At 43.2% G+C, this 22,034-nt stretch overlaps 1 protein-coding gene across 1 annotated transcript in view; it reads left to right on the top strand.

Annotated features, from left to right (window-relative positions):
- AMPD1 (adenosine monophosphate deaminase 1) overlaps positions 1 to 2,110 on the top strand; it is a 116,954-nt gene extending 114,844 nt beyond the window's left edge. Inside the window, exon 15 of the mRNA XM_075335615.1 lies at positions 1,019 to 2,110. Coding sequence (XP_075191730.1) covers positions 1,019 to 1,177 — 159 coding nt within the window. The 3' untranslated portion in view covers positions 1,178 to 2,110. The remainder of the gene's footprint in view (positions 1 to 1,018) is intronic.
- Positions 2,111 to 22,034: the final 19,924 nt, after the last annotated feature.

Below are 22,034 nucleotides of genomic sequence, written 5' to 3'. Positions count from 1 at the left end.
CAGGAGGAATAAAGTTGATTTCCTCCTGGCAGGGGGGGCTCTCTTTGCAGGCACTGGGCAGATTCAGAATGCTATTAAACTGCAGATTAACCTCATTAATAAGTTAATAGTATTTTTTTAACACGAAAAGTGAACTCTAACTGTGAGAATGGAAAGTAAAAATCATTCCTATAGGCATTCGTAAAGGGTATGTGATCTCTAGTACACATTTTTGTGTTATCATCGAAGAAGCTGTATTACTAGAATGAAGAGGAGTATGTCTTTCTTACAAGTGTCTTTGCCTGAGAGCAAAGCTTGGAGACATGGCAATATCTAACTTGTTCAGATATCCGTGAAAAATAGTCCGAATGTGAGCCGTGATGTACGGACAGATCAGGGGTCTCGCACCATAAATTTCACAGCCTCATAGGCATATATGATGCTGTTGAGTTTTAGTTGGGAGATCTGCTGCCGCGTCCAATCCGTACATCACGGCCCGTACTTAGACGGTGTTTCATGGACATCTGAATGAGGCTTTTTTCAGAGAAATCCCTCCTCTTGCTCACTTGGTAGAAGAATTGGTGCAGGCCTCAGTGATCTTCTCACATATCTGTATGAAATGAATACAGAAATATCTACGGAAGAGTGCAGAACAGTGAGAAGGGTTCACATTCCCACAATAACGCCCCAAAACAATGCATGTAATCATAAGAATAATAAACATGACTAAAACATTACTGGTAATAATGAAATTACTACTAACTTGTGTCTCTTTTGTGGATTAAACAGCACAAAAGAAAACTGATAACAGGGTTGGATTCTTCAACCCAATTACATGGATTTATGTGGTAATTTAATAATAATGAGTTGGTAATTGAAGGCCATATGGTGGTAATTATTAAGAGTTACTATAACAGCATGACTGCTATTTTTCCATGTACATTATACGCTAAGCAAGTGATGAAAAAGGAAAATAGACATGAATTTGTTCAAATCATATTTTTGAGATGTTAACAATGTAAATGTTTGGTTTGTGTAGGAGAAGGCGCATTTTCTTGGGAAGGATTACCATATGGAAGGGCCTCAAGGCAATGATATCCGCAAGACTAATGTAGCCCAGATAAGGATGTCTTATAGATATGAGACCTGGTGCTATGAGCTCAATCTGATCCTTCAAGCTTTGAAAACTGCCGAGTAAGGAGCATCATAGGAAGTCTACAGACATTGGTCAACCTCCATGGTTGAGGAAACTTCAAGCAAGCTTGAAAATTCCTGGATGGGTCATTTTAAAGGCCGATGCAGAATTGATATGTTCAGTATTTCAACCTAAGGCTGGGTTCACATGTGTATATTTTGCGGTTTTTATATGCCCGACCTGACCGTGGTCATATGTGAGGCTGTAAGTTAAGAGTGGGAGACCCGTCTCCAGAACCGTGAAATACGCTCATGTGAACCCGGCCTATGTTGAAATGCTAATAATTAAATCCCTGATCTTAAAATTAGAGTAAACCACTGTCCTCCTTTGGTTCTTAAAGAGCTATTTCCATCCTAATTGGTTGATTGCTTTCCCCCCCCCCGCAAGGACCCTCAGCAATCCTAGTTCTTTAAATTTGTAGTAGAATGGCGCACCACTGCCATGATTAATGTCTGCAGAACTGATGGTGATAGCCGAGCACATCTCATCTCCCTTTTTGATAAGATAAACAGATTTTTAATAATAAATTTACAATATTTCCAAAATTGTATCTCTGGTTTTTAGATTTAACTAATCTGACTGCTTTATATAATTTCTGAAAGTTTTAGATTTTAAAAGAAAACCAAAAACATTCAACTATATATATATTTATCAATGAGTCATACATTACATTTACCATCCCCAAATTTGGGGTGTGTGGTGATGGTAATGCAATTTATGCAGTCAAGGTATTATCTTTATTCAACAATAGGTTTAAAATTGATATTTCCAAATCAAAAAAAGTACATTTGCCCCTACGGCCACTTAGATAAAATGTGGAGAATGACGTTTTGTTGTTTACGTGTTTTAAAAAAAGTGTTTGTTAAAAAAATATTTTTGTGTTCATTACCAAAAATACTGCCAATGGCCTCAGCAATAAAAATGAATACATCATATGTAAAGTCTCAATTGCTTTTCCTTTTTTCTTCCCATTTCCTTCCATTTTACTGCTCCCCACCACCATAAATGGAAGCTTGAACAGTAAAGTAGGATGCAGGGTCAAGGAACAGAGAGCAAAACAGACACTGAATTTACGTGTTGTTGAAGGGTATTTGCAGGTTATGCTTATTACAATGGATGAGGAAGAAAACAGAATAACTTTCTTTTGACAGTTTTGCCATTTTTAGAAGCCACCCCATGAGTGAGTGTCTAGACAAAATCATATTGAGCAATTGCTGCATTAAAATCTGATGTAAGCGGAGGCTATTTTCTGAGGGGGATCGATCACGTCAGCAGTTTTCACTTCCTCTTCTACTGGTTTCCAGAATACAGTATGACATATGTCTAATCTTATTGTTTATATATGATTCCTTCATATTAATGTATAAGAGATACAGATATATAGCCTTCAACAGAGTAGTAATGTAATCCTAGAGCAGGGGTGCCCACCCTTTCTTGCTATGAGTGCCCTTTCATTAGTAACACATAGAACTGTGATCTGCTCAGGGCAGATCAAAGTATTGTAGTGCACCTGTGCAGGACCTCACTGCTAGCAAGTGTGTATGACGTAGGACGCGTCATGCACGCCGACTTCAGAAGAAGGAAGACCAAGATGGCCGAAAGAGGAGGCGCCGGTCCCAGAGAACAGCGCCACCCATTTGACCAGTCTGCTCCGGAGCGACCTCCTAGGTGAATATTATAAAGTATTTTTTTTGTTCTACACAGTGTCCTGGGCTCTTATATACAGCATGTTAGAATGCTGTATATACTGTAAGAGCCCACTGGTGGTGCCCGCAGCTTATAGTCACCAAATCTGCTGACAGGTTCCCTTTAATCACGCCTCTAACTGACAGTATCATCCTATCTCCCCTCCACCTGGTATATGAGCATCCATATCTGATCTCCTGGATGGTCTCCTCAGAAAAGTCATCATCTGGAGACCCGCTCTCCATAACTGTTTGCTGGACCTAGTGCTAATCCACCAAGCCGGCAGATAGCCGTGACCCACATATCATGTGCCCATGAGCCACAGGTTGGGGACCCCTATCATGGAGTCTATAATTTATATCTAATTAAATGTCCAAGAGTCAGAAGTTAATCTTGGGCAAAATAGACCTTGGCACCATAATGATTTTTTAACTTTCTGTTCTTCAGGCTATCCTCAGTAACAAAACTGACTTATCCTCTCTGTCACCCTGAAGATTGTCACTTACCTTTTTTAGTCGAACAACTACTTACTTGCCAACCCATTATATATGACAAAAAGGGCAATTGCCCTATGGGCACCCAACTACTTAGTGGACTCCACCTTGCAGTATCCTCAAGTGCTTTTCAGACATTTCTATAAGACTGACACAAGTTTTAAGAGTTTTCCATACTAACTAAGGACTAAAATTTTTTTTTTAATTCTTGATATAGGTAAAATATATCTTTGTACCGTGTTAGCCAGTAGAGATAAAAAATTGTTTAAAAGAACTGAAGTCTTCTTGACCTGAGTAGTCTCGAAAGCTTGCTATTATTACCATCTTTTCAGTTAGCCATTAAAAGGTATCAACCACTGGGGACTTCAGTTCTTTTAAACAATTTTTTAATTCTTGGGATTCGTTTTTTTGCTCTCCTCCTTCAAAGAGGTAAAACTTTTATATTTTCCAGCAACATAACCATATGAGGGTTAGTTTTTTTTTAGTTTTGGATAACATCATTCATTTTACCATACAATATGCTGAAAAATAAGAAAAAAAATTCCAAGTGGGATGAAATGGCAAAAAAAACCCAATGCCAACATTTTTAGATACATACATTTAGTCACTTATTATTGTATTTTTTTAGGGAGCATAATAACAAAAAAATACGTAGATCTGCAATTTTAATATTTGTTTTTACTTATGGCTTTTACCGGATGGGTTAATAAAGTTTAGATATTGCTGTTACCTGTACAGGTGTGCAATAGCAAATAAGCTTTTGTTTTTTTTTCTTAGTTTGTTCATTTTTAATGGTAGAAAAGGGGAGGGATTTGGAATCTATTTATTAATGTATTTTAGATATTTTAAAACATTTTGTGTTTTTTTAAAATAAACACAGCCCAGTAAGTGACACCTTGCTGTAATAAGGGTCTCTACTCCTACATTATTCTGCTTTCAGATTACATAGTAAAAACCTGCTTCAGATTTCATTTAAAATATAACAATTATATCCATATATATATTAGACTAACACTTGGCGAGTAGGATCAGCCAATAGTCTAATGTGTTCAAGACCTCACAACTATCTCTGACATCCTCTGAATGATCCAGCATGTCGGATTTCCAATGGCCAATTTTTTCATTCTCAGAGACCTAAGGTGTCAAAGGATATCCAGAAAAGAAAAGACAAGGCACTCACCAGAAATGCAATGTGACTCCTATACTGAATCAAAGTGCCTGAGTCGGGAACTCACTATTTATGATGCGGAGAGTTTATCTGAACAAGTGCCCAGTTTTTTCCTCCTAAGGATTTCCTAAGGTGGTAAAGGAATCTGGTGGCGGCTTTCACATAGAAAACACAGGAGTCCTCGACTTAGCAGAGCATTTCAGTACATAAGAGACTCGAAAAAGATAGAGGATGGCCAAATGATCATTCGGCCAACAGCTGTCTATTGCTATAGGATTTATGGCTCCTCCATTAACAACACATAGTAATTCAGAGTAAATTTTATGGTGGAAGATACCCTTTAAAAGATCGCATACAGGTTCCTATTAGTGGTTTCTTGTAATATACAGCCTTGTCATTAAGGTAAATGAGTTGAGATACAATGTGGCTGCAACGTGATGGGATTTGTGTGACTCATGGTATCACATGCAAAACATGCATAAACAACAAGCAATCAGTCATGGTGTATATGTCACAGTCTCGAATCTGCCAGCAAGTGTGTATGATGGATGCAAGTATATCAGCCCCTGTGTTTGTCCCATATATACATGACATACATGCTTCAGATTGAAAACTTAGTATAAAATTAGAAAGAAGCATCCATTTCATTTTGTTTTTGTCTATTACCAATGCTATTAAAAAAAGCTTTTTGTTGTCATACTGCTTTTAGGGTATACACACAAGGTGCAATTAGCTCCAATAATTGGAGTTATTTTTAGCTCTCACGTATAGGGGATACCTGACAGTACACATATGGCTCATTTTTATTCCAGCACGGTGAACATGTCTTCTCTTGTGCATAAATCATGAGTATAATTGGAGGATTTGTCATAAGATTTTAAGTTAGGTGTGGGCAACTTTTCTCATGGCCACTCCCCATTTATTATACATAGATCTAATTTCCCGTTGCCTCTTTGAGGTCACCAGATGCTTATATTTAACTCACGATTGTAAGTTGTGCTCAGACATGTCCCTCGAGATTATACTTTTCACATCCACACCCTGGTCTTCTCTATATGAGACTTGGTTATATACACTTTGCAAAGTGATTAACCTTTTCGGCACATAAAAGCTATTCACACTTTTCGCATGGAAATATTATTTTTTACATATGCAGTTTAAGACCTCATTCAGACATCTGTTTTTCACGTATGTGTTTTATCGGTGTTTTTACAGATGGAACACATAAGCATTAAAGTCTATGGGGCTGTTCACATGTTGTGTATTTCTGCAGACTGAGTGTGCACAAACAATTGCGGAAATTTTTCTGGTTTTAACCTGTGTCACAGATTAAAGTTACCCATGCAAGTCTATGGGTCTGTGAAAATCACGGACAGCACACACATGGCGTCAATGTACAGTTTGTGTGGTGTTCATGTTTAATATTGTAAGGGTACGCTCACATGAGTGTATGAATTGGATGAGTGAAATGCGAGAAAATCTCACATTGCACTCGGACAAATGTTATTCAATGAGGGAGAGGAGATGGTCAGCTTTTTACTTATCCAGATTCTGGATGAGCGAAATGTCGCAGCATGCTGCGATTGTCAGCTGACAGCCATGTCACTCGCACCCATAAAAGTCTATGGGTGCAAGTGAAACTTCGGACTGCACTCAGATGATATCCGAGTGCAATGCGATAATCGCATCAGATGATAATGGAGGAGATGGGGAAACCAATCCCCCCCTCCTCCTCCACAGCGCTCGCCCTCTCCTCCGCAATTGTGATCTGATCTCAGGATCGGATCACAGTCGCATGACACTCAGTTCATGCTCGAAGCAGAGAGGGAGCCGGGGGTCATTAGCATATCAAATCCGATGCTCTCACATCGGATGCCATACCATTGTGTAAATCCAACTTAAGTTATAGGAGAACTTCTGTAATTCATGAAACACTGATGGTAAAAACTGATATACTAAACATACACTGATGAAAGTTGGATCCAAAATAATGGTCAGTGGTTTTAAGTATGAAAAAAAATCACAGATGTCTGAATGAGGCCTAAAGGGTGCTTTACACGCTGCGATATCGCTAAGGAGATATCGTCGGGGTCACGGTGGTTGTGACGCACATCCGGCCTCATTAGCGAGATCGCAGCATGTGACGCCTCTGAGCGACCGTAAACGATCGCAAAAGAGGGAAAAATCGGTGGTCATGATCGTCCTAAAACAAAAAATCGTTTTCTTCTCATTAGCGATGTGGTTCGTCGCTTCTGCGGCACCACACATCACTGTGTGTGACACCGCAGGAGCGACAACCATCTCCTTACCTCCGTCCATCGGAAAAGGAGCAAGGAAGGAGGTGGGCGGCATGTTCCGGCAGCTCATCTCCTCCCCTCCTTTTCTATTGGGCGGCGGTTCAGTGACGCTGCTGTGACGTCGCTGTGACGCTGAACGATCCGCCCCCTTAAAAAGGAGGCGGCTCGCTGGTTACAGCGACGTCGCAGAGCAGGTATGTGCGTGTGACGCTGCCGTAGTGATAATGTTCGCTATGGCAGTGATCACCACATATCTGCCGTATGAAGGGGGCGGGTGATATCACGCTCGACATCGCTAGCAATTGCTAGCAATGTTGCAGCGTGTAAAGCCCGCTTAAGTCTACCCACATTAACATATGCCTAAAGGGGGCTTTACACGCTACGATATCACTAGCGATATCGCTAGCGAGCGTACTCGCCCCCGTCGTTTGTGCGTCACGGGCAAATCGCTGCCCGTGGCGCACAATATCACTAACATCCGTCACACATACTTACCTTCCTAGCGACGTCGCTGTGGGCGGCGAACAACCTCTTTGTTAAGGGGGGGTTTCATGCGCCATCACAGCGACGTCACACAGCGGCCAACTAATAGAAGCGGAGGGGCGGAGACCAGCCGCATTAACGACACGCCCATCTCTTTGCCGGAGGACGCAGGTAAGCTGTTGTTCGTCGTTCCCGGGGTGTCACACATAGCGATGTGTGCTGCCTCAAGACAAACAACCTACGTCCACAATGATCAACGAGATTTTGAAAATAAACGACGTATCAACAATCAACGATTACGTGAGTATTTTTGATCGTTAACACTCGCTCGGAGCTGTTACACGGAATGACGTCGCTAACGACGCCGGATGTGCGTCATGAATTTCGTGACCCTGATGACATATCGTTAGATATGTCGTTGCATATGTACCGCCCCGCACTCGGCTACAGCCAAGCCGCTCGTATCCGGGCTCGTTTCTGGTGGGTGGCTCGAGCTCCTCCCGGACCCAGGGGGGTCACGTCGCTCTGAAGGGATGCTGACGCTACGTGAGGGGGTGGTGTTCGGTGGGGAGGTCCACGACTGAGGCCGCGGTTGTTTGGGGATTAAGTTCGTGACGCCACCCACGGCTTGTGGTGAATGGATGGACATCACTGCTGCTGTTGACTAGGCTCCCGGGGACGGTGTTGCGCAGCTTGGTGTCGACCCCTCCATGGGTAGGGGGTGATGGTCGCGGGGGCCTGAGGGAGGTGCCGAGGCGAGGGGGGGTGGATGCGTGCTGGCATGTCGGTGAGGCGCGGTGCGTGGCCCGAGGGCACTGTTGTGATCACTATTACAGACACACTGGAGTCTATGGTAAACCAAACAAGATGGTGGATGGTGCCTGCAGCCGGCTGCGCTTTTCCCCTTTTCAGGTTGATGGTTTCCGCCTTTCTTCTGCACCTCACTTTTGGTAGAAATGATGACTCCTATGCCTGAGCAACGGTAGTCCACTCCCCAGCTTTGTGTGTGCTGGTAGAGCCCATTTGCCCACAGACGCTGGCCCATGGGATCTCGATGCCTGGGCAGTGGCTTTCTATCCCTATGGTTGGGCTGTTGCCTTCAGTCGGGTCTTGGGTGGGAAAGGACCTAAAGTCCAGTCCTCAATAAGTGGATTCGACTCAGTCCAGTGGTTTCTGGGCATCGTACTGGGTCTGAGTACCCCTCCTGGTGTTCGGGTTTCCAATCGGTTCCCCGGTTTGGTACCGGCGGGCCAACACCCGGTCCTGGTCCCTTACGGTTCCACCGGCTATGATCCCAGCTCCTGCAGGCAGCCACCACCATCTGCCTCCTTGCCACGGTACCAGGGCTACCACCCCGGCACCGGTCAGTGTTGTCGCTGCAGACCTGACGCCTCAGGCCTGCTGCACTTGAACTTGACTCCACTCCACTCCACTGCTCCCTTCACAGACTGTTTGTTTTCCTGTCTAAAGCCCTCTGGACTACTAGGTGGGCATGGCCAACCACCTGGCTCCGCCCCCTGGTGTGACCATTGAACACTGAGAGAGGTGACAAGGGTTTTGTAGGTTGGCTGCTGTCACCTTATTAGGGGGGAGGTGTTTGTGTAAGGGCCTACCTGTGACTACCTGACTAGTCCAGGGCGTCACACGTGTCAAGCCCCCTTAAGGCAAACAATCTGAACTGTCCAATACATCCAAAGCCCAAACCAGCAGATACAATCCCTTCAGATCTATGAACACAGATGACAATTCATACCAGCCACTTCTCTGTAATATACTGCAAAACACCATCTTTTTCTTTTTAGGGGAGAGACAAGCAAAGTAAGCAACATCCAAATGATTAAAAGGCTATAGAATTAATTAAAGCATACAGCAATCAAATCAATTCCTTTGTGAACCTAGACTCCTATTACACTACTCATGTTTTACCCTTAAAGGTAATCTGTCACCAGATTTTTGCTACGTCCTCTGAGTGCCCACACCACAGTTCTCTATATACGGTACATTGTCTAGTGAGCTGCTTTACAAAGAGTGAGGCATGGTCAGACAGTACTCACACGCACTGCAGTCCTGGCAGTTATAATCTTCTGGTCATTAAACCTTCATTGTGTGGAAACAAGAACACTAAGCAAAGCCAGGTAAAATATATCTTTATACAGTGTTAGCCAGTAGAGATAAAAAATTGTTTAAAAGAACTGAAGTCCTCAATGGTTGATACCTTTTAATGGCTAACTGAAAAGATGGTAATAATACAAAGCTTTTGAGACTGCTCAGGTTTCCTCTTCAGGCTCAATATAACACAAAATCTGAAGAGTCACATATTTATACACAACAGGACATAGAATGGAGCAATAAAGAAGACAAGTTATGAGAAGCAGAACTATCACTATAGCAAGAGGACAATCAGTTGTGGCCATAAATATTGCAGCAGTTCATAGATAAGCAGTGTGTAAGGGTGGTGTCACACACAGCGACGACGACAACGACGTCGCTGCTACGTCATCATTTTCTGTGACGTTGCAGCGACGTCCCATTGCTCTCGCTGTGTGTGACATCCAGCAACGACCTGGCCCCTGCTGTGAGGTCGCCGGTCGTTGCTGAATGTCCAGCTTCATTTTTTGGTCGTCGCTCTCCCGCTGTGACGCACACATCGCTGTGTGTGACAGCGAGAGAGTGACGAAATGAAGCGAGCAGGGAGCAGGAGCCGGCGTCTGGCAGCTGCGGTAAGCTGTAACCTGGGTAAACATCAGGTAACCAAGGGAAGACCTTTCCCTGGTTACCCGATATTTACCTTCGTTACCAGCGTCCGCCACTCACGCTGCCAGTGCCAGCTCCCTGCATATGTAGCTGCAGTACACATCGGGTAATTACCCGATGTGTACTGTAGCTAGGAGTGCAGGGAGCCAGCTCTAAGCAGTGTGCGCGGCTCCCTGCTCTCTGCACATGTAGCTGCAGTACACATCGGGTAATTAACCCGATGTGTACTGTAGCTAGGAGTGCAGGGAGCCAGCGCTAAGCAGTGTGCGCGGCTCCCTGCTCTCTGCACATGTAGCACAGCGACGCGTGTCGTTATGATCGCTGCTGCTTCTGCTGTGTTTGACAGCTAAGCAGCGATCATAACAGCGACTTACAAGGTCGCTGTTGCGTCACAGAAAATGGTGACGCAACAGCGACGTCGTTGTCGCTATGTGTGAACCCAGCTTAAGTTTTATTGTCCTCTGATTGGAGTGTCTGGTCCTGGCTGTGATTCTCCCAGATGGTCTGAGGAGCACATTTCTTAATTGATGTAAAAAGACATAAATCCATGTGACACATTCATTCCTGCTCTGAATGTGTCAAAGGTCATCATAAGTTTGTATTCCCAAAGTCACCTATCTCTCTGGGACTTGAAATTTCCTTTCAATACCAGCAGTTTCATGTCCGTGATGCTGTGGTCTGGGTTACAAAAATGTTTGGCCACAGGTAGATCCATCCTTTTTTCTCTAAGGCTATGTGCCCATGTTGTGTTCTATTACGCAGCGTGTAAGTCACTGCATGTGCGTCTCAGAACGCAGCCGAAAAGCTGCTTTCTGAGACGCATTGTAACTGCAGAATTCCTACAGAATTCATGCATTCTGGATGCTTGCTCTGCCATGGGAAAAGCATCCAGAACGCACATTTTTGTCAGTGCAGTCCCACTCGACTCTGCTGCATCCCCATAGACTTGCAGAAGAGCTGAGTGGGACCGCACTGTCAAAAAGAGCATGGCTGGCTGCGAGACAGAGCCGCGTGATCAGAATGAACTCGGATAAACTTCACCGGACTTCATTGTGATCGTGCGGCTCTGTGCGTGTGCCGTGGCTTGATTTGCGATCACAGGTGAAGGACTAAGGACTAAGGTGAAGGACTTCTTTTCTGAAAAATGCTTTTTGGAATTCCCTTCAGGCTAAGTGCACATGGAGTCTTTTTGCAGAGTGTTTGAAGCTGAAATTGAGCAGAACCTCCATGTTTTGAGGAGTTTTGAAGGAGAATTTATAGAGTTTCCCCTCAGTTTCTGTTCTAAAACCTTCTCCACATAAAACATTCTAGCTGCCATACAAGTTTCACACAACTTGACATCAATAGGATGGTTGAGTTAATAACGTGACAGACCGCAAATGAAGGGTCTATATATTTGGTATACAGTGGGGAAAAAAGTATTTAGTCAGCCATCAATTGTGCAAGTTCTCCCACTTAAAAAGATGAGAGGCCTGTAATTGACATCATAGGTAGACCACAACTATGAGAGACAAGACAAAATGAGAAAAAAAAACCCAGAAAATCACCTTGTCTGATTTGGCAAGATTTTATTTGCAAATTATGGTGGAAAATAAGTATTTGGTCAATAACAAAAGTTAATCTCAATATTTTGTTATCTATTCTTTGTTGGCAATGACAGAGGTCAAATGTTTTTTGTAAGTCTTCACAAGGTTGGCACACACTGTTGTTGGTATTGGCCCATTCTCCCATGCAGATCTCCTCTAGAGCAGTGATGTTTTGGGCGTTTTGCTGGGCAACATGGACTTTCAACTGCCTCCAAAGGTTTTCTATGGGGTTGAGATCTGGACACTGGCTAGGCCACTCCAGGACCTTCATATGCTTCTGTGCCGCCCCCACGTCAGCAGCCGGGCTGCTCGGATCCGGATCCGCGGTGGCTCAAGGGGCGGCCGGACCCAGGGGGTCGTGCAGCCACTCAAATAAAGGGGGGGTATTTACAGGGGATGATATATTTAAAGTTCGTGATGCCACTCGTGGTGTGTGGTAAGGTCGAGTACCACCGCTGCAGCTGCGAGTACCCAGGGGCGATGGAGTGAGCAGCTGGGTGTTTTAACCCCTCCACAGGTAGGGGGGATTCCCTGGGACTCGGTGATGGAGTTGGGGAGTACTGTTTGGAGTGAAAGTGTCACTTGCGTACTCAGTCCATAAAGCTGACACCGACAACTTGGTAAACCAAAGTTCTGGACACCGCTGCCGCTGAGGGGAGCTAGTTTGGGTCCTGTCCCCACTGGTGTTGCCTGATGATCTGTGACCTTTCCCTTGGCACTCAGTTCTCTTGCTAGTTGGCCCCTGTAATGTAAAACTAGTCGGGTCCCGCTCCCCAGTGTGGCTAACTGTGGGAGCTTGCTCTCAGGGTTCACGCTTGGGATTTTCTGGACCATTTTTTTGGAAAGTCCTATCCCCCTCGTCGCGCTAGTACCCCGATTTTGGACCGGGTGGAGAGCGGATCTTGAAGGCTCCGTTCTCGTTGGGTAAATTGTCAGCTTGCCTGCAGCTACTCCCTAACCTAGCCGTGAAGCCCTGGTCCCAGTCCGGTGATGGTACAAGGCCGCCGGCTGTCCTCCTCGACAGTTCCGTGCCCCTTGTCACAATCCCCTGCGACCGGGGGTCCAGCTCCTACTAGTCCCAGACCACCATCTGCCACCTAGTTACTTCCAAGGAGCCCAGCTCCTGACCTCCTCTCTCCTTCACTTCCTACACTCCACTGACATACTCCTGACACTCCTGACCTCCCCTTACCAACCCCCCAAGTGGGCGACCCTATTTCACTCAGACCGTCCACTGGTGTGTCTAGTGGGTGTGGTGCAGAGTGTTCCTAGGATTTTGATTGGCTGGTATTGGCAACACCATAAGTTGGGGACCCGTAACCAAGGAGGAGGTGGATATTGCACAGAAGGGCAGATTGCACAATACCCTGTGACGACCTGATAGACCAGGGCATCACACTTCTTACGAAGCCACTCCTTCATTGCCCTGCCGGTGTGCTTGGGATCATTATCATGCAGAAAGACCCAGCCACATTTCATCTTCAGTGCCCTTGCTGATGGAAGGAGGTTTTCACTCATAATCTCACGATACATGTCTCCATTCATTCTTTTATGTACACGGATCAGTCGTCCTGGTCCCTTTGTAGAAAAACAGCCCCAAAGCATGATGTTGCCACCCCCATGCATCACAGTAGGTATGGTGTTCTGTGGATGCAACTCAGCATTTTGTCTCCTCCAAACACGACGAGTTGTATTTCTACCAAACAATTCTACTTTGGTTTCATGAGACCATATCACATTCTCCCAATACTCTTCTTGATAATTAAAATGTTCTTTAGCAAACTTCATACGGGCCCGGAAGTGTACTAGCTTAAGTAAGGGAACACATCTGGCACTGCAGGATCTGAGTCCCTGGTGGTGTAGTATGTTACTGATGGTAGCCTTTGTTACGGTGCTCCCAACTCTATGCAGGTCATTCACTAGGTCCCCTCATTTGGTTCTGGGATTTTTGCTCACCATTCTTGTGCTCATTTTGACCCCATGGGGTAAAATCTTGCGTGGAGCCCCAGATCATGGGAGATTATCAGTGGTCTTGTATGTCTTTCATTTTCTTTTTATTGCTCCCACAGTTGATGTCATCACACCAAGCTGCTTGCCTATTGCAGATTTAGTTTTCCCAGCGTGGTGCAGGGCTACAATTTTGTTTCTGGTGTCCTTCGACAGCTTTTTGGCCTTCACCATAGTGGAGTTTGGAGTGTGACTGTTTGAGGTTGTGGACAGGTGTCTTTTATACTAACAAGTTCAAATAGGTGCCATTACTACAGTTAATGAGTGGAGGACAGATGAGCCACTTAAAGAAAAAGTTACAGGTCTGTGAGAGCCAGAAATCTTGCATGTTTTTAGGTGAATAAATACTTATTTTCCACCATAATTTGCAAAAACAATCTTGCCAAATCAGACAAGGTGATCTTCTGGGTTTGTTTTCTCATTTTGTCTCTCAGTTGTGGTGTACATATGATGTCAATTAGAGGCCTTTTAAGTGGGAGAACTTGCACAATTGGTGGCTGACTAAATATTTTTTTTCCCCCACTGTATATAAGAAAAGAGAAAAGTGATTTAAAGGAAAACCTTATAGGGGAAGCTGGTCAATAAATTCTCAAACCTTATTCCTGGACTAAATTTCAAGATAATAGTGTTTACCTTTGAAACATGAAAAATATGCTTATCATTAGGGATGATCGAATACCTAAATATCTGCCTTCACGAATATCCGACGAATCGGTCGGCACTATTCGACTATTCGCGAATATTTGATGTGCAATGTAAGTCTATGGGAAACTCGAATAATTTCACGTTGGACCTAACGGCGAGCTGTGGTGACTAGGGAAAAGGCTGAAATGGATGGGAAAAGGCAGAAACAGTATGGGCACAGCCTGTAGAAGGTGCTTGACTGCATTTCTGGTGTCTTGGAATAACGTGCTCAGAGCAGCACGCAGCTTTTATGTAGTCGCCAGAACAGCTGTCAAGCCAAATCACTTTTTTGACAAACAGAACGCATATCTCTCTCTCTCTTTCCCACCCCCCCTCCCCAGTGGCGTGTACATTTCCAGGCTGTCAGGTCGCCTTCCTCTGACTCCCGATCATATGACTCCAATGCCCGCCCATAATCTGCAAGTCAAAGGATCCTGTAAAATAACACTTGCGTTTGCACCACAACAAAGATGGCTGCAGCGTTACTGTGAGGGCAAGCAACATCAGATGTGTTCATTGGCTGGTAAACAAGTGCCAGGAAGTCAGAATTGAAAATGATAGTATCAGAGCAGATGTTGTTTTATCCGCCGGATACCAAATAGTGGCGAATACATTCGCTCATCCCTACTAATAATCTTTCTCCAAAGAAACTTTTAGTGTACTTATTTTTGTAGATGCTGGATTTTTTTCCTTTTTTCATATCTTGCGAGTGTCGCTTATTGAAGATAGCTCGCTGTAATTGATTATAATAATAATAATAATAATATGTATTCATTTATTTATTTATATAGCGCTGTTAATTCCACAGCACTGTACATACATTGGCAATACAATCTAAATTCCCTATCAGTATGTTTTTGGAGTGTGGGAGGAAACCGGAGTACCTGGAGGAAACCCACGCAAACACGAGGAGAACATACAAACTCCTTGCAGATGTTGCAAGGCTGCAGTGCTAACCACTGAGCCACCGTGCCACCCATATCTGATGCTTCCAACAGCCTTGCAACAATATTAGTATTCCTAGTCATGCTGAAAGGCTCCTTGAAGGGTTAGACATTGGAAATAGCCAAAAATGCCTATCCTTTGGGGAGGTGAATTGCATACTTGATATATTGCCCATAAGACTTTCCGCTTAGCTCTACTCCTTAAATGGGTTGTACGGCCATCTTATATTGATGACCTATTTTTCGGGGGGGTCTCACACAGCACTTCACCAGTCAGCTGTGTTCAGATCTCAGCAACAGCTGCACGCTGGATACAACTACCACTCTACTCATGGTTTACATCCAAGCATCACAGGAAAAAATAATAGCTGATCAGTGGGGTGGAAGGTGTCAAATCCTCACCAATCTACTATTGATGACCTATCCCGAAAATGGGTCTTCAATACTAGATGCTTTGAGAAACTCCTTTAAAGAGAGCCATCTCCCAGTCTTTCTCAAAGAATTTAAAACTTCTAAACAAAATGTAAAAAATAATGGTGTGACCCTCTTCTGTGTTCCTGGAGAAGAGAAGGCCTCAAGAAAGTGCATTCGGTTTATAGTACCATTGACTAAGGAGAAACTGAGCAGAAGTCTCCTTCACCAAAAATCCTGGAGCAACTGCGTTGGCTGCAGTTGTGGCTTGTACACCTTTGTACAGATACGCTATATGCACACATCTTTATCAGGCAGCTTGAACAAACTAAAAAAGACGCCGCATCCAAAGGACACCATGTGCACATACCCTTTGGTAAGTGCTAGATTTGTTGGAAAAATGTAGCAATATGTTTCATAGCGAACGCAAAATAATTACAGACATGTAAAATAGAACATTTTAGTGGAGCACTGAATCAAGTACAGATGAGTAGACATGACTGTAACAATGGTGTACACGCATCATCCTTCCTCATCATTTTTGAATAAAGTTGTTTATTTCACAATCTTAGAACACAATGGAATATGTTATTTCCCAATATTTATGTTGTCTCTTTTCACTCCTTTTGTTTTCTGTCCTACAAAAACAGAGCAAAATCTGTAACAAACACATCATGAGTATACCCCAAAGGTGGCCATACGCCTTCAAAATGTGCTCTATTGACCGACATGTATTTCTTCTGTCCACCCCAATCATATGAATGCTTGGTTTGACTGATCATAGATTTATAACCTATGCACATGATATGTGTATAATCATTGGGGGTCCAATCTCTAGACCCCTGATCCTGAGAATGGGTATCCAAAAGTAATTTGTAGTAGTGAGCGAGCACTACCATGTTTGGGTGCTCGGTACTCCTAATGAGCAGTTAATACTTGGATGGGTGCGATACGTGTACCCGTGTATAATGGAAGTAAAAGGAGAATTTGAGTATTTTTCCTGGAAATCTTCTGGAAATTGAGTTCCCCATTGACTTCCATTATACTTGGTGCACAAGTAGCGCCTATCTGATATACAACTGCTCATTAGGAGTACCGAGCACCTGAGCATGGTAGTGTTCAGTCATCACCAGTAATGTGTGTGAATGCTTGAACATAGTTCATTCACTTCATTCCATAGGAATTCCAGAGCTAATCAGTGGTCCCGGCACTGCCCTATTATCATACATTTATTTCTTACTCCATTCAAGGAAATTCACCTCCAAATTGACAAGTGTTGATAACTGGTATGGGCCGGGATTCACACAAACCAGCATGAACAAAAATGTTGCATTTCAGGAGTTTTCAGACATTCTTTTGCAGTTTTTTAGGCAACAAAAAATCTGCAGAAAAATCCTGTCAGTCAGTCTTTGTCACTTTTTTTTACAACTTTGCAGCTAATTTTTGGTGATAGTTTGGTTTTGTGCTACTTTTTTTTTCCACAAGCTACCTTATAGAACAGGAAAAGGCTTGAAAAATGTGTGAAATTAATGTAAATTTGCACTAAGAAAAAAAATGCCAGAAAAAACTACAATATCAATTATTCAAAATGCCCAAAAAAACAGCTCAAATTGAGCCAAATTTTTAACGCACCATGTGCCAGATTTATTACGTATTTTAGACATTTTTGGTCTTGCGAATGACAAGGGTCTAGATGCCCAAAAGTGGACAATCCCTTTACACCTGGGCACTTATTTGTTTTAGACCAATCCATAAGTAGAATGTTATATGGGTTGTCGAGGTTTATGAGTATAAAACATTTAGATTATAAACTCTTAATTTAAGGTCTTCTCTACCACGCATCTTGAGATTACGCCTTCAAGTCCATCACTGTTAGTGGAGAGAGGGTCATGTACCTGCAGCTCTCTCCATTGGTTTTTAAGGATGTTCCAAAAAGTGGTGTGAATTTTTCTGCTAATTAGTGTAATTTTTCTCCTATGGACTGCCATTGTTTTTCTTAATTGGATAAAAAACGCAAGTGTTAACACGACTTAAATTTTAGTTGCGTTTCCCCCATTACATGTTATGTAATTCTATGTGAAATTTCACAACACTATTCTAATATTTTTGAAGCATTTTTTTTGCTTTGTTTGCTTAGTGAAAATCTGATGTCATTTGAAGGAGAATTTATGAAGCAATATGGAAAATTTTTAAGTATTCACAAAACGTCATGCAACACTGTGCACAGTATTTTTATGTATGGTGTTTTTGTGGCATTTTTGAGGTTTGTGGAGTTTTTCAAAATTGCTTTAGTTATGACATTTTTTATGCAAGATTTGAAGCGCGCTAAAAAAAAAGCAATTGGAAAAAGTAACAAAATATGTTTGGAAAAAACTTTAAAATAATTGCATGTAATTTCACGGCATGTGCAAAAATAAATGTCTTTGATGGAGTTCTCATAGTTTAAAGGGGAAATGTCATGTGAAAAAAACACAACATGCTGATATAGGGAAGTGTTGGAAACCTACCCAGTGCCTGCACATTGAACACCACTGCCAAGGGGAAATTAACTTTATTCTTCATGGCAGCATTCGGCTCTCAGCCACTGGTGAGGCAGCGGTGCGGGTTCAGTGGTCACTCTGTGTATTTAGAGCAGTGACTGTAACCACGCCCCGACACTGACTGACAGCTTCTTCTAAAGCTGAGCGGCTTTCAGCGAGTGCAGGTAGCATGGTTACAGCCGCCGCTCCCCATACACAGAGCAGTCACTGAACCTGCATCAGTGCCGTCCCTGTGACTCACACTGGAACGCTGCCAGGGGAATAAAGTTAATTTCCTCCCAGCAGCTGGGTTTCAATTACAGGCACCTGGCAGGTTCAAACCACTTTTATCCTGCGGATTAACCCCATATCTGCAGGTTAATAGCTTTTTTTCACATGACAGGTTCCCTTTAAAACTAGAACAACAACATTTGGGTCAAGGGTATAACAATACATTTGGGCCAAGGGTATAACAAAACAGCATAACAATTACGGTACTCTGTGAATCTACCTAAAAATAAATACTATAGTGAACAATGTAATTTGTACATGTGTGGTGCTGAATTTAGCTCTTTTCAATTCTGTAGTGTGCCGAGAATCCACAACAGATTTATTTTTTCTTTGAGAAAATGGGGTGTTAAAACTTCATACGCTAACATTGAATGTGGCAGGAAAATTATTTTATGTCAAACCAACTTTAAAGGGAATCTCTCACTTGGTGTTTGCCAGCTAATCTAAGCAAAGTATGAAGGTCTTGATTCCAACAATTTGGCTGCTTGCTGTAGTTTTGATAAAATCACTGATATATCAGAAAGAGATTAGTCTTGAATACTCCTGAGCTCTGAATAACCCAGCCCTAAGCACTGATTCACCTGATTCACAGTTTTCTGCCTATGCACAATGTACACAGGAAGCTGCCATTCAGTAGTGTGGGTGGGATTATACAGGGCTCAGCATTCAGAGAACTGATACTGTAGATCTGCAGCAGATAAAAAAGTGATTTTATCAAAACTGCAGCAAGCAGCCCAGTAAGTGATATAGTTCACTAGAATCAGGGTCTTTGCCCCTACATCAAGCTGCTCTCAGATGGGGTAGCAAAAACCTGGTGAGAGATTCGCTTTAAATTTGTGACACTTGGGTAAGATGAAAGTCACTGTAAGAACCTGATATAACAACCATGTACAATTCTAGGATCAGATCCTAATACTAGAAGGATGGAGGTGTGAATAATAAATGTTTATAATGCTGGTTTTTAATTCAGGTGAGTATGTCACTTGTCAATTTGCCATACATACAGTAGCTGATACTATGCAAAAGTAAAGCGACCTGAACCACTCAGTGTGTCACCGCTGTGCCAAGAAAGTTTAAGTATGACCTTAACAACATCCTAACACAAATATCCCACACCTTCAGCCACGCCAATGTCAAACCCACAATTAAAGTTTCAAAATAAAAACGTGCGGTTCACATCCTGCACTTATTTAGCTTTTATGTTTGTTCTGTGGGAATAGGATGCAGAATGTGAAATCGTTATGTTGTAATCAGGTAGATGCTATTGAGAATTAATGTGCAACAGATACAAATACTCCAGATTTTTATGATCCAGCCCAACCAGCAGAAGCCACCGTAGAGCAACATTTAGACTTCTGTACATTATCTGAGAGATCAGCTTTAGCAAAATGCATATTTAGAGTGGTTGGAGGAGAAAACATGGCCGATGAGTTCCAGGAGCAGCACCGCACCTGTCATTTAGTATTGCAGTCCATCTGCATTAAAGTGATTTGCGATTTTGAGATGAACTGCAATATCACACACAACCTGTGGACAGATATGTCACCATTTTTGGAAGAGAGCATCCATGGTTTCTAATTATATATAATGTATTTAAATTCCAGCAAGATGGTGGTCGACATTATCGGAGCACTACACAAATATTAAGTAGGAAAAATATCACCTAAAATAAAGGCCTTGAATAATAATTTGAGAGTTTTTTAAGTCACTTTTCTTTTTCTTGTATTGTTAAAGAGAAAATAAAGGCACTCGATAATGAAGAAGTGTACTAGGCCCGTGAGGGTGATGCCTGCCCTGCAATGCTTACACTCCATGAATAATGTAAGCAGTGCTGCTATTTTCTCTTAAAATCTGCTGATTACTATCTATCCATAAGCTGAGCACCATTACCAGTGTGTTTGATGCCTGATTTTGGCCCTTGTTGCTGCTGTTGCACTTGTCCTGTGGAGTTGACTGTATACAGAGTCCACAGTGCCAGTAAGAAAATGACTTTCTTTTTTTATTAAACTTCTTTTTTATTTTATCGTATTCACTGACATTTATGTGATGCCCCTGGACTATCAGGTCATCACAGGGTATTGTGCAATCTGCCCTTCTGTGCAATATCCACCTCCTCCTTGGTTATGGGTCCCCAACTACATGGTGTTGCTTACATCAGCCAATTAAAGTCCTAGGTACACTCACCCACCAGACACACCAGTGGACGGCCTGAGTGGAATTGGGTCGCCCACTTGGGGGGTTGGTTAAGGGGACGTCAGGAGTGTCAGACAGTTTGAAAGTGAAGGTTGGAGAGTGAAGTGTAGGAAGTGAAGGAGAGAGGAGGTCAGGAGCCGGGCTCCTTGGAAGCAACTAGGTAGCAGATGGTGATCTGGGCCTAGTAAAAGCTGGACCCCCAGTCGCAGGGGATCGTGACAAGGGGCAACTGCAGCGGTGGTACTCCACATTACCACACACCACGGGTGGCGTCACGAACTCTAAACACAATCCCCTGTAAATACCCCCTTCATTTGAGTGGCTGCATGACCCCCGGGTCCGGACGCCCCTCAAGCCATCGCGGATCTGGATCCGAGCAGCCCGGCTGCTGATACGGGGGCGGCATATTTATTGCACCAAATTAATCAAAATGGCGTGTGCAATAGTGTAGCTATCAGGGGGGCAGAGGGTGTGGTCACCCTGGGCCTCTCAGAGGTGCCCACCTAGACCTACCGCCACTTAAAACATTTTTGTTAGTGTGCTTTTTAAAGGAGAACAAAACAGGATAGGATAGGATAATTGATGGATAGTTAGAATAGATAGAGAATAGAAAGATAATAGGTAGACAGATAATAGATAACAGATAATAAATAGATAGATAATAGAAAGCACATATAGAATAGATTGAAAGAAATAACAGAATAGCTCTATAGAGGGGTAGCCAGCTTGGCCAGCTGTTTTTTTAAATTTTATTTTGTTAAAAAAATGACGTGGGGTCCCCCCATTTTTCAGATCCAGCACAGGAACAGCAGCAGCTGCAGGCTGCAACCTTCAGCTGTGTGCTGTACTTTGGCTTGTTATGAAAACTTGAGGGGATCCCACTCTTTGTTTTTTAATTATTTGATTTAAAAAAAAAAGACTTGGGGTCCCCCCCATTTTTTTTTTAAACCAGACAAGGTACAACAGACAACTGGAGGCTGATGTTGTTAGGGTGGGAAGGGCCATCGTTATTTGGCCCTTTCCAGCCTAACAATGGCAGCCCACCGCCGCCCCGGAAGTGGCACATCCATAAGATGAGCCAATTCTGGTGCTGGGCCCGGCTCTTCCCATTGCCTGGTGCAGTGGCAATCGGGGTAATAAGGAGTAAATAACAGCCCACAGCTGCTACTGAGCCCTAACTAGGTGATGGCAGGAGTCTATGAGACACCCCCCATCACTAGTCTGTAAGTGAAAATTAAATAAACACAAACAACCGGGCAGTTCTGTTCTATGGCGCTCGCTGTGACCTTCAGATATGTAGCAGTGCTGGAAGTATCGTGGGACCTCGTCTGGATTACGTCGGA

The sequence above is a fragment of the Anomaloglossus baeobatrachus genome, chromosome 2 (assembly GCF_048569485.1).
Source record: "Anomaloglossus baeobatrachus isolate aAnoBae1 chromosome 2, aAnoBae1.hap1, whole genome shotgun sequence".
Lineage (NCBI taxonomy): Eukaryota > Metazoa > Chordata > Amphibia > Anura > Aromobatidae > Anomaloglossus > Anomaloglossus baeobatrachus.
This window is presented reverse-complemented; position numbering and strand designations above follow the sequence as displayed.